Source organism: Lactuca serriola, chromosome 7 (genome assembly GCF_051521515.1).
Source record: "Lactuca serriola cultivar US96UC23 chromosome 7, Lser_US96UC23_V15, whole genome shotgun sequence".
NCBI lineage: Eukaryota > Viridiplantae > Streptophyta > Magnoliopsida > Asterales > Asteraceae > Lactuca > Lactuca serriola.
In genome coordinates, this window is record NC_136414.1 from 165050774 (window position 1) to 165064150 (window position 13377).

General features: G+C 34.1%; 1 protein-coding gene across 2 annotated transcripts; it reads left to right on the forward strand.

The window, feature by feature from the left end:
* The first annotated feature begins 1760 nt into the window (after window positions 1-1760).
* On the forward strand, window positions 1761-5652 carry LOC145061556 (putative beta-1,3-galactosyltransferase 2). 2 transcript variants are annotated; one of them, XM_079009069.1, is made up of 11 exons: window positions 1761-2185; window positions 2688-2748; window positions 2844-2917; window positions 3025-3233; window positions 3627-3690; window positions 4204-4276; window positions 4367-4487; window positions 4579-4666; window positions 4752-4877; window positions 4975-5084; window positions 5240-5652. In XM_079009069.1, exons 1-11 carry the CDS (start codon window positions 2061-2063, stop codon window positions 5386-5388), a joined length of 1200 nt encoding a protein of 399 aa, XP_078865195.1. In that variant the 5' UTR covers window positions 1761-2060; the 3' UTR covers window positions 5389-5652. The 2 variants fall into 2 exon arrangements, with proteins under 2 accessions (XP_078865195.1, XP_078865194.1); XM_079009068.1 differs by having other exon boundaries at window positions 1764-2185; window positions 2652-2748.
* Window positions 5653-13377: the final 7725 nt, after the last annotated feature.

Genomic DNA, 13377 nt, shown 5'->3' on the forward strand with positions numbered 1-13377 from the left:
CTTTAGGTCCGTTGTTTACAATAAAAATTCAGTTTAACAATTATGATGATAGTTATGGAATTATGATAATACGTGTATTTAAGCTACAACTCTCTCTTGAACTGTTAGTTGTGTATTGAACATAAATAAACTATAATTATTGTGAATTTTAGTCTGTTTTGTTGCTTTCTTGTATGACAGGTACCAATTACCATATGAGCATGTTTAAAGGTGGATAAATAGTATCAACATGTGTCATGATGATGATGACAACGATGAGGTAAGGTAACTAAATACTAGTAATATTAACTCTCCTGCTTTTGGAAAAGTCGTTGAAATCAATGAACACAACAACTATTAATTCATTAAGTTGGCAGACATTTTACAACCACACAATGGATTGGAGCGAAAATAGCATGTTTATGGATTGGTGCATCATTCTAGAATCAAGCAAAAAGATATCGAGGAGGCAACAATTATACACTATGATGGAGTAATGAAACCAAGGTTAGATATTGGCATTGAAAAAATATAAAATCTATTGGAGGAAACATTTCAAATACGATCACCTATATCTGCAACAATGCAACTTAACATAGCTTAATATATTTCATATTGTAATTTATATGTGATTTACATGCAATTCATATGTGATTCACTTGTGATTTACATGTGAATCACATATGGATTATGTCCATATACACAAATGCATTTTTGTGTGAGTGTACTTCGTTAATTATTCTCTTTAAATTTTCTTGTGAATTTCACATTTGAATATTAAAAGATACAACTACATGTGAAATATCATATTATATAATCATATGTGAATCTTAAATGATATATACATATGCATTTTTATGAGTATTCTTGCATTAATTATTTTTTGAATTTTCTTATAGATTTGAAAGAATTTGTGGAAAATATTGAAGAGTTGAAAAATGATAATTTGAAGAAATATGCAATCTTGATACGAAGAAATGAAAACAATGAAATCAAATAGTGTTTTTTATTTTTTATATTTTATTTTGTATCAAATAAAATACTTGTACTATTTGTTTTTATAGATTAGTAAATAATTTTTTCTAATGATTTACTTACGGATATTATAGTATAAGAAATATGCATATATGCACTTGAAATATTGATTTTTTTAAATTATAGTTTTTTTTAAAAAAATTTTCTTTGTTTTTAAAAAAAATACCATTTTTAAAAAAACTCATGTTTTTTAAAAATTTTAAAACCTATGCATTTTTATTAATATTTTGATTTAATGTTTCATCCTTAGTTTTCAGGTTCTCAGAAAACTATGAGTTCTTATCGAATCTCACATCTCCCTCTCTCTCTCTCTTTCTCTCTCTCTCTCTCTCTCTCTCTCTCTATATATATATATATATATATATATATATATATATATATATATATATATATATATATATTTGTTTGTTTGTTATAAATGAGGTTTACGATTTTACTTCTCTACTAGTTATTAATAACTTATGACCCAAATCATTATGTTTTTTTATAAACATGTCGGAAATTGTACTTTGAAGTATAAATAGTTTACTCACTTTTTTAGTTACAATCCCTAGTTTCATATCGATTGGACGTGTTATCAACCAAGTCTAAATCTAATGGATGAAAACTGAAATTTACATATAAATAGGTTGAAACCGACCTTTCTATAAATAAAGGACCATTTAGTAATTTTAGAATAGTACAGGGTTGAGTAGTTCGTGGGTCTTTCTCTCACTTCTGTTGGACGTCCCTTCCCTGCAAAGAGAAGAGAGAGGGAGAAAGAGGCGAGAGAGTATGGTATATATGGAAGGGGAGAGAGAGAGAGAGAGCGCAAAAAACAAGCGGGATAAAGAAAGGTCCCAACTAGAATAAGTACAGCCTACCTCTTTATATATTCTGAAAGCATCTCTCTATCTTTCCCTCTGTTCTTCAGAGCTAAAAATTTCAAATTGTTTGTGTTATTCTCATTGGAATTTGAACTGGGAATTTGTCTGCTTCTTCTGGGTGCTTCAGAAATGGTTTTCGTTGAATAAGCCGTGTTCATTGGGGGAGAGGTTAGTTCTACAATGAAAGAAAAATTTATTATGAAAAGCAGAGGAGATCAGCAAGCTTCAAGAAGCCTTGTATCCCCAAAATGGACATTTTTATTATGTATCGGCAGTTTCTGTGTTGGATTACTCTTCACCAATAGGTACATACATGATCCTGGTTATCTATTAAAAAAACTTTTGATTCTCTCTTTATTGGGTGTAGAATTTACGCTGTTCTTGATACGACAACAAGCTTTGATTTTGAAAATTTTCTTTATGTTTAAAGATGCACACCAACTGTTTGATTTTTTCCTCTTAGAACAAATACAACGAAACTGTTCACCATAGTACTGGTGTTACATGGTGTCTTTCCGTTTTTAGTTATTTTCTCAATATTCTTCACCTTACAGATCTAATTTATGGTGTCTTGTACTCTATCTTTATTCTTCAATTTCGTTCTACTTCATTGATTTCTTCAACTCGATCATGTTCTCAATTCTCAAACAAATTAAATCCCAGTGGACCAAGGCAAAAATTAAACAATACCCTTTTTTGGAAATATAGAAATAAATTCGTTGTATTTTACAATGATGTTGGATTTATAAATTATCAAGAAATTGGTTACAGAATGTGGACAGTGTCTGACTCTAAACTTATTACAAGACCAACTGCTTTAGAATCCGAAGGCCTCAAATTGGTTCAAGAAGGTTGTGATCTACGAAAGGTATGTATTTTGACTATTTGACTAAATTCAAGAAATCTTGAAATTAATTAATATATATTTATTTTTTCCAAATTAATTGTTTTGGGTTTGTTTAGTTACAAATGAAGAACGTAAAGCGCGATTCCAAACAGATATTTGGGGAGGTATCAAAGACGCATCAAGCCATACAGTAAGTTGATTGATAATTGATATTGTCACAACTTTTATTATTTTTTTATGGATATGAAATAAGTGTGATTTTTTTTTAATGTCGGTTTCTTTTTTTATTTAATGTAGGACATTAGATAAAACAATATCGAGCTTAGAGATGGAATTAGCTGCAGCAAGGTCCATTCAAGAATCTATAGTGAATGGTTCTCCTATTTCACAAGATGACACAAGAAGTGCACCCGAAAGGCGAAAATATTTAATGGTTGTTGGAGTTAACACTGCTTTTAGTAGTCGTAAAAGAAGAGATTCGGTGCGGGCTACATGGATGCCTCAAGGTTAGTTATGCAGGAAGACCAGACAGTTTTATACTGTGTTTGACATAAATTAGAAGACCAGATAGTCTTATACTGTGTTTGATATAAATTAGAGGACCAGACAGTCTTATACTGTGTTTGATATAAATTAGAAGATCAGACAGTCATATACTGTGTTTGACATAAATTAGACTTGTTAACGGGACAAAAATTTGCAATATTTGGTCTCAACATGATGTCAATTAGAAAAATTTTAAATTTTTGTTACATTCAAGTGTAAAAGATGTAAATATTTTCTTTATTCTTTGTCATAAAAAATAACCCTAATAGGTTTCATGTCTAGAGTAAAAATTGCGTGTGGGACCCTTTGTTTCATTTATTCTTTGTGCACTCAATAATTTTTGGAATTTATAGGTGATAAAAGAAAGAAGTTAGAGGAGGAGAAGGGAATTATAATGCGTTTTGTTATAGGCCACAGGTTGGTCACTTGCTTTTTCTTTTGGCATTTTTTTTCTTCATTTGTTGGAAACAAACTATGGTGTGCAAAAACACAAGGAAAACATTACTATTGCAATATTTTTATAATATGTTCAAAATTGCTCATTTATATAAACTAAAACATGTATTGTATTTTGGCAAGAATAATAATTGATAAAAGCATGATTGACAAAGTCACGTCTGTCAAACTAGATCTATTGGCCAACTTTTTTACAAATAAAGCATACCATAAACTTTTCAGAATTTCATGTGCATAGATATATTTATGTTGCAATGATTCGTGCTTCACCTTTAAAGTTCATTCACATCTTAAATGTGTTATTTAAGATATTTTTGGTCCTAATAAAATAGTTTTTAAACGTTTAACTTTACGACTAAAAAATATATTAGTTTACCAATAGTTAGTTTAACATGTTAAAACTTAGTTGTATAAATAAGCATTTAACCAGTGTCACGTTATAAACTAATTTATTTTTTTGATCAATTTTGTCAGTGCCACAGTAGGGGGCATACTCGACCGTGCTATTGAAGCCGAAGACAGAAAACATGGCGATTTCTTAAGATTGGTACACCTTTTTAATTTATTTATTTGCTTTTCAATAATTTTCTAAATTTAATAAAAATCCAAATTAACTAACTTTCACCAACATGTATAGGACCATGTAGAAGGATACCTAGAATTATCCGCAAAAACAAAAACATATTTTGCAACTGCGGTTACTATGTGGGATGCAGAATTTTACATCAAAGTTGACGATGATGTCCACGTGAACATAGGTAATTTCAATATTTGTTTTATTATTAACATCAGTACAATACATATCAAATACAGTATAAATTATACTGACACATTGAATCTTGATTACAGCGACACTAGGTCATACATTAGTTAGACATAGAAAGAAGAAAAGGGTATATATCGGATGCATGAAATCCGGTCCAGTCCTTGCTCAAAAGTAAGTAAAAATAATAATCTCGAATTTAATAAATTCAAAACATTCAAATTATTTAAATAATTTTATTTACATATTAATGGAACAGAGGAGTAAGGTACCATGAACCGGAACATTGGAAATTTGGTGAGTCGGGGAACAAATATTTCCGCCATGCCACGGGACAATTATATGCCATTTCAAAAGATTTGGCTACTTATATCTCATTAAACCAGTTAAGTTTCAATTTTTTTAACAAACAAAAACTTTATTATATTCATTTTTATCGTATTAAAATTTAAATCTCATATTGTGTTCAAAAATTGATTTAGACATGTACTACACAAATACGCAAATGAGGATGTTTCTTTAGGATCTTGGTTTATTGGGCTTGATGTTGAACATATTGATGATCGAAGACTATGTTGCGGGACCCCACCAGGTAAAGTTTCAAACTTTGCAATGGTTGACCCTTTTCAAAAGTATTTTTATTATTATTAAAATTAACTAATCTATTTTCTATTTTTATGAAATATTTTATGTAACCCTTTAATCCAATTTGTCGTTTTTTAAAAACACATCATATTATTTTTTCAGATTGTGAATGGAAAGCACAAGCGGGAAACATATGTGTAGCCTCATTTGATTGGACATGCAGTGGGATTTGTCGATCAGTTGACCGGATTAAGGAAGTCCATAAACGATGTGGCGAGGGTGAAAATGCGGTTTGGTCGGCTACATTTTAACAAAATAAAAATTGATCCATTTTTTGGGTTTTCTTTCTAAATTTGGAAAGATGGTAAAATGAAGAAGAAGATGTAAAGAGGACAAAAATGTATATTTTGACACCATTGGAGTGGAGAGTGGAAGAGACGCCCTGCTATGCAAAGATTTCTTTAAAATATTATTATAACAAGAGGAATGCAAGCAAAGCAAGAGGCTCTTTGCACATTTGTTTCTTTCTATTTTTGGTATTAATAATATTTCACTTAAGTGGGTTTTTAACGAAATATTGGGGTTTTGTAAGTGACATAGTGGATTTTGATTTTATATAAATATATATATATATATATATATATATATATATATATATATATATATATATATATATATATATATATATATATATATATATATATATATATATATATATATATATGGAAAACATTAGTTTTGGTTTTTTAGTAATATGCTTTATTTTATAAAATAATTAATTCATCGAACATATTTAAAAGAGATATTATCAACTTATCATTAAAGACATTTTGAAATAGTTAATTACGTAGTATAATGCTTTATTATTTTTGCTAGAGGCTATGTAGTCATTTTCTAGATACATGACTGTTGATATTTCTTTTTTATCCATTTCGATGGATTCTCAAGGCCTGTTATTATATTTTAAAGATTAAAACAAAATTATGATAAAGCTAGAAAAAACTTCCACATATACTCCTACTGTCCTACAACTATCCAATTTTGTAGTAAAGTAACAAAAGAGTTGTAAACATTTGATTACATTTTTATGCCTTTTAAACACTTTGTATCGATTTTAATTAAACTTTTTAATTTTACTTATTAAATATATTAACAACAAACTATAATAGTTTTAAGTTGGGTTGATATTAATGATCTTACATTTTTAAGATCCAATAAGAGAAAAATAAGTTAAACCTAACTATATGAAGCAAAATTTATATTGAGATCCTAGGATCCAACCATGATCTTAAGATCTATCACAATTTAATCTCACATGTTTAATTTTATTATATACTCAAGTCTAAAAAATTCATGTATTTAACTTGAAATATGGTATCACAATTTACAAAAAGTCTCATAGAATATCATCATTTCATCAATTAATCTCAAATTAGATAGAACACATCCATGATATTCTCTTTGTGATCTTATGCCTTTTAGTTGTACATGATCATATTTTTTTCCCTTCTAATTAAGATGTTTTTTTTATAATATTTACGGTTTGTAACAATAAAAAATATGATTCATACTTGAGAAGTTAAAGTTAATTTCTCGATCGACGTGTTAATCAATGTGAAGACTGCCACTCAAAGACCTTGCATACAAGTTTAAATATTAGCTCATTTTAACAAAATCTTTTGATACCGAATCATCATCTTGCAAAATATAAAAAAATCGCAGGTAAAATCTTGATGGTAACAATCTTTTTAACTAATGGTATTGTTTTATGGTCAAAATTTATGCCCATGGGTGGGTGGTTGACCTACACCTACAAGAAGATGGGCATCAATTGTCTTGTGACTCTTTGGCGTGTTACGATTGACTTTTTGAGGTTAGTAAGTCAACCAAATTTTAATAAACCCACTACAACTAAACCGGTTCTTAGCATGTGACAATGATCATATGGAACTCTAATGATCGATTTATTGAGTATCAAGGTCTTTAGAAGAAAAAAAAATTAAATGTTAATAATTGAGCATTTATATATTTAAAAAGTATTAGGTGTAGTATTTATAAAAATTTATGATACTATCATTTACAAGGTGGAAATTAAAAGTCTAAGGGAGGGACCAATGAATATGGATTTGGTGGCTAACAAATGCCTGTGACCTAAAGTCAGAGCCACCAAATTGTTAGTTGATCAACTTGAAATAGATCACTATCATACAATAAAGTAGAAACTTCGTTTTATATTCAGAAATATTGCATATTTTTTTTGAAAAAAAAATGCATTTGAGAGGTTAGATGATATATTATGGAACCGTTAAAAGAATTCTTTTAGAATAATTAAAACTTGATAATGATAAATATAACAACTTTCAAATTTCTACGGGGCACTAAATCCTACCCAACGACAAAGATTTTCTGCCATATTGGCCTTTTTTTGCTACAACAATCGTGGAAGAGGGGTGGGATGGGGTTAGTTTTCATCGACTTATTACAATGAGGCAGAAAAAAATCATGCATAAGAGATGGATGAGAGACGACTCATGGCAGCAGGCTAGACACAAAATCAAAAGGTATCATATTTGGCTTGATCTGAAGATGCTAAGGCTCAACCTCATCACGTAAGTTCTGTTGCTCAGTCAATCTATGTTATTAATTTTCCCAATTCCATGGAATCTAGAGATCTTTGGAATGCATGTGCTAGTATAGGGAATGTTGTTAATGTCTTTATTTCCAAGAAGTTTACTCATTAAAAACTGCATGCTACTATCCTGATGCAACATAGACTAAGCAAAAGAGTTATATGTGCATGATGCGACATAGACTAAGCAAAAGAGATATGTCAAAGGTAAAAAAAGAATGGTGAGTTGGCAATGATAAAAATGAGGGTATGGATGTGGGAATTAAACTCCAATTCGGTGACTTTGTGGTGGGGAATAAAGATTATAATCTTGCTTGTTTGGGGAAAGCTAGAGATTACTTGACACTTATGAACCTTAGGATGATATGTATGGATAAGGTTATAATGATGTGATGATTCAGTATATGGGAGGTTTACGGGTCATCTTTGAATTTAGATCTGTTATGGCGTGTCAAAACTCTCTCTAACGAATCAACGGATCATTGGCTTTTGAAAAAATGACCATCGAATAAAGATTTTTTCTATCACATAAAGATTGGTGTGGGTTGACATTGCGGGGGATCCATTAAGTGCATGGAGTAAAAATGCATTTTGGAATTTTTTAGCTAAATGGGTATTCGTGGTGCACATGGAAAATGAGCTTAGTGAAGAGGGTATGATGTCGTTGAACTCGTTTGGTATCTACCAAATAACGAATATGGATGCGTGTTAGAAGATGTGTCCGCCCGGTGCTAGTCAGATAACAACATCACCGATGTAACACCCTTTTTCTAGATTGGATCAGTGTACGGCATAAAGAAGTCGAATACATGATTTTTAGGAAAAATCATGTGTCATGACGTGACCATAGGGTGTTCACGGCATAACAAGCCAAAATGAGAACGCGTACCCAGAGCAATGTCACAACATGACGCAAGTATGGACATGGCGTGACAAGGGGTACAACCCAAACCCATGATCTTTTAGGGTTTCCATCGTATTTAAACCCCTAATATCATATTTAGGGTTTAATTTGCACCCTCCGTCACCTTCCAGAGCTTTGAGCAAACCCTAATACCCTCCACTCAAATTGTAAGCGTATTCTTGAAGTTTCGGTGCACTGTGAAGAAGAAGAAGAAGGTTTTGGAGAAAAGATCAAGAAATCCACTCAACTCTACCCTTGGAATCACTCTTTGGACCATTTGTAAAACTTAAAGCTTCTACCTTTATGACTCCTCCCTTGTAGATCTAGATTTCTTTGTATATTTTTCTCTATTAGAGGCGTTTGTATGTTGGAATGATATAAAGTTTGCAACTTTATGACTCATCAAGGTCCCTTGAGCCTTATATCATTTAAATCTCGAATATGGTTGCATTTTGGGAGCTTTTCATGAGTTCTAGGTCATATTCTTTCCTTTTGACCTAGTTTGGGTAAAGGATATGCATGGGTCATGCATGTCCACAAAGTTGACATTTTTAAGAGCCTTTGGAGCCCTTTGAAGCTTTCTGAAAAGTTGGAGTTGAAGGCTTAATGGATTAAAGACTCAATCTACAAGGATTTTCCTTCAACCGGTGTCACGACATGGGATAAAGAGTGCCACGACGTGACTGTGGTGGATTCCTTGATTATTTTGTCTAGATGTGTTCACGTCGTGATCAAGGAGGGTCCACGTCGTGATGTATGTTGTTTGGGTTGTCCGTAACTGAGTTGGTTGAGTTGGAGCGTGGCTGCGTCGGGATCGGGTCGGGTGAGTTCTCACAACATGACCATGGGCTGGTTACGACGTGAGTGTCAGCTGTCGGTATTATTGACTGTTGACTTTAACCTTGACCGTTGACTTGTTGACCTAGTTTTACTTTTGGTCAAGATTATTGGGTTTAGTGTATAAACTAATGTTGGACCTTGTTTGATTCATTAGGTGTGTTATAGCACCTATCGTGGTATGTTGAGCTATAGTTTATCTGATTTCGTGAGACAGGTGAGTCTTCTCACTATACTGTGTAGGATGCTAGTTGTCTTTGTGACTTTTACAGTGGTATGTTGGATTGGGCCCGTATGAATGGCGGGCGGGACCCGATATGAGGGTGGGGCCCAATATATATGGTATGTGGTATTTTGGGGAACTCACTAAACTTTGTGCTCATGGTTTGTGGTTTAAACATTTCCAGGTACTTTCAGTTCCAAAGGGAAGGGTCCGGATAAACTGCACAACATCCCCTGATGCCTTTTCCGTATTGATTATTATTGTTTTACTCAGATGATGAAAATATACATTTTACTCTTATTGGTTTTGGAAAAAAATGTTCGTATAGATTTAAAGATTTAAAAATGAGAATTTTATGATATTTTTGAGACGTTACTAGTTGATATATGAGTCTTGGATTGAGGGATCCAGGCACACTATCGGGTATGTCTAGACTCGAACTGAGGAATTGATAATCTTTTTGAAAGAAAATAAAATTTCTAATTTTTTTTTACAAAGAAAGAGGTGTGATGCGTGTAATCAACTGAGCTTAAGTAAATGATTCCCAAAATACCCATACATGTTGATATGTTATATCTGTTATAGAATGTTTTGCATGCTAGAAGTTAGCATATTGATATGTTCAGGATTGCATGCTAGAATGCCGATTAGGAAGAAAGCTTTTTGATGTTTTGTGGCCTATGGAGTTTTACTGATCGAATGTTTCTTGCTTTGCGCTTTGTAGGTGTAACAACCTAAAAATCACGGTAAAATTTTCATTTTTCAAAAACAACCTAATGACTATAATTGTTTACAAAACACTATTTCCAAAAGTTATAATTACAAATCAGAATATCCGAAAAAAATTGAATATCATAAAATCTGAAGGATGTGCATGATCAAGCGTTCGCCTTGACCTGATCATCTGAAGTACCTGAAACAATAAACTGAAATTGTAAGCACGAAGCTTAGTGAGTTCCCCCAAAATATCACCACACAACATATAACATATACAATCATGCATACTGCGTCCAATCAGTCATCGGAATGGAATACCCTCGGGTCCACAACCTCTTGGTTCACAACCTCCTGGTTGGATTGCCATACATACTACATATTGGGTCCACAACCTCCCGTTTGGATTAGTCTTGGCCCACAACCTCCCGGTTGGATTGCTCTGGCCCACAACCTCCCGGTTGGATTGCCTCGGGTTTATTGACTGGAAGCACAAAATAGTACAATCTCAATCCAACCATACTATATCAACATATGCATCAAATAAACATATAACCATTCATCATACAAACAGGAAGATCTACAAATCGCTACCGCATAGCAACATCCTATATACCAAGATACAGATCTAACATATCACTGTAGCATAACAACATCCTATATACCGTAACTCGGTTATAATAAATCAATTCATCATAGCAACATCCTCTAAAGCAGGATACATAACTCAGTGGGATGACAATGGTGCCTTCGACCCATAACTACAGTGATGAAAACTCACCTCTCAGTCTGAAAAGATGGATGATCACGCCACAGCTCCGCGTACCAACTATACGGGTCACCTGCACAACAAATAATGACCTTTTCTCAAAATATTTCCCAAAATACCCCCAGGTCAAACTTGGTCAAAACCTTGGTCAAAGGTCAAAGTCAACAACTCAACTCAGCCAGTCGCCACGTCGTGGCTAGCTCCTGCCATGTCGTGGTGACTACAGGACAAAACGGTCGCATGACAGTTATCCACCACGTCATGGTGACCCATTCACCATGTTGTGGTGACTGTTCAGACTAACTTAATCCAATAAGTGTAACACCCATAAAATTCGAGCCAATTTAAAACTTTTTAAATCATTTGAAACCATTCAATTATTACAATTTGTTTTCAAAATAGTTTATACATCTGAGTTCCCAGAAATCATAATCATCAATCGAGGAAGTGTACGGTCACGCCTTCGCCTTCTTGCAGCCATCCGCTGAACCTGAAACAATAAATTGAAACTGTAAGCCCGAAAGCTTAGTGAGTTACCCCCAAAATACCCATACATACAACAATACACATACAATAACAAGCAGCATACTATGGGTCCAATCATCCATCGAGATGGAATACCCCAGGCCCTCAACCATTGGGTTGGAATGCCCACGTACTAAGAGTCCAATTATCCTCAGGATAGAATACTCTCGGCCCACAACCATCAGGTTGGAATGCCCACACACAATACATACATAACTGATACTATGGGTCCAATCATCCATCGGGATGGAATACCCCAGGCCCTCAACCCTCTGGTTGGAATGCCAACATACTATGCGTCCAATCAACCATCGGGTTGGAATACCCCAGGCCCTCAACCATCAGGTTGGAATACCAACATACTATGGGTCCAATAAACCATCCGGTTGGAATACCCCATGCCCTCAACCATCGGTTTGGAATGCCAACATACTATAGGTCCAATCAACCATCCGGTTGGAATACCCCAACTACCAATCAATCATGTGCACATATAACATATAATCTCCTCCCAACATATAGACAATCAGACCAAACTATAGGTCACTAAGCATAACCACATCCGATCTACCAGGATACCGATCTAACAGATCATACCAGCATATAACCACCCTATCTATTAGGATACCGATCTAACAGATGATACTAACATATAACCATCCTATCTACTAGGATACCGATCTAACATATCACAACAATAATAATCACAATAAACAAACAAAGGGCTGACCTTGTTGCCTTAGACCTTTTGAGTACAGTGAGGATAACTCACCTCACAAGTAGCTCGGAAGGTAGTGTCAAACTCTTCCAGATGTAGCTCCAACTCCAACACCTATATTCACCAATGTCCTTTGCTATCAATATTCAATTTACAAAAATAACCTAAGAAGTCAACTGGTCAACCCTTGGTCAAAGTCAAAGTCAACTGTCATGGTCAACATTCCATGTGGACCTCAACTCGTCGAGTACCCTTAGCTACTCGACGAGTTCCTTGAATAACTTGCCAACTCACCGAGTTACTTGTTTGACACGCCGAGCCTAAGGAAATCTTCATCGGATTCGCCGAGTCACTCTACTGACTCGCCGCGTCTACGGCAATCTTCATCGGACTCGCCGAGTCGACCATGCCTCTCGCCGAGTCCCTTCGGTCCTTCATCCATACATATGCTTTTTAAGCCATGCAAAGGCTCCATACTGCAGATCCAAGCTCCTAGGGCATGTTTATCACGTAAAGTTGCAAACTTTACGTGCATGCAAGGTGATAATGGCCCAAAACAAGCTAAAGGAGTGGCTTAAGGTAAGGGAAAGGTTATAGCTTGACAAAGACTGGAACTTTATGACAAAAAGGGGCTAAAGGAGTCCAGATATGAGGTTGCAACCTTAGATCTCGACCCAAATTGGAGAACCACCACACAAAACCCTAAAAGGGTCCCCAAACCCATAAATGAAGAGATCTAACTAAAAGAGAGCCAAGGTAACACCTTGTTACCTCCAAAATGATGCTAGGACAGAGAAGAATCCGGATCTACAGCAACCCCTTGCTCCAAACTTCTTGAACTCCAAGCATTTTACTCCAAAAATCCCTCTTCCAAGCTAAGAAACGCACAAATAAATGGAGCAAACACGAATTAGGGTTTCTGAAGTCAAGGGAGGCAGTAAGAGAGGCTAAGGGGGATAAGTGGTCCTTAAATAGGGTGCT

What these genes read in the sequence shown, in the direction of transcription:
- LOC145061556 (XM_079009068.1), top strand. Translation starts at nt 2,061, where the DNA reads ATGAAAGAAAAATTTATTATGAAAAGCAGAGGAGATCAGCAAGCTTCA. An exon ending in AAGGTTGTGATCTACGAAAG is followed by an intron (nt 2,749 to 2,843) that starts GTATGTATTTTG and finishes GGGTTTGTTTAG; the next exon opens with TTACAAATGAAGAACGTAAA. An exon ending in ACTTATATCTCATTAAACCA is followed by an intron (nt 4,878 to 4,974) that starts GTTAAGTTTCAA and finishes AAATTGATTTAG; the next exon opens with ACATGTACTACACAAATACG.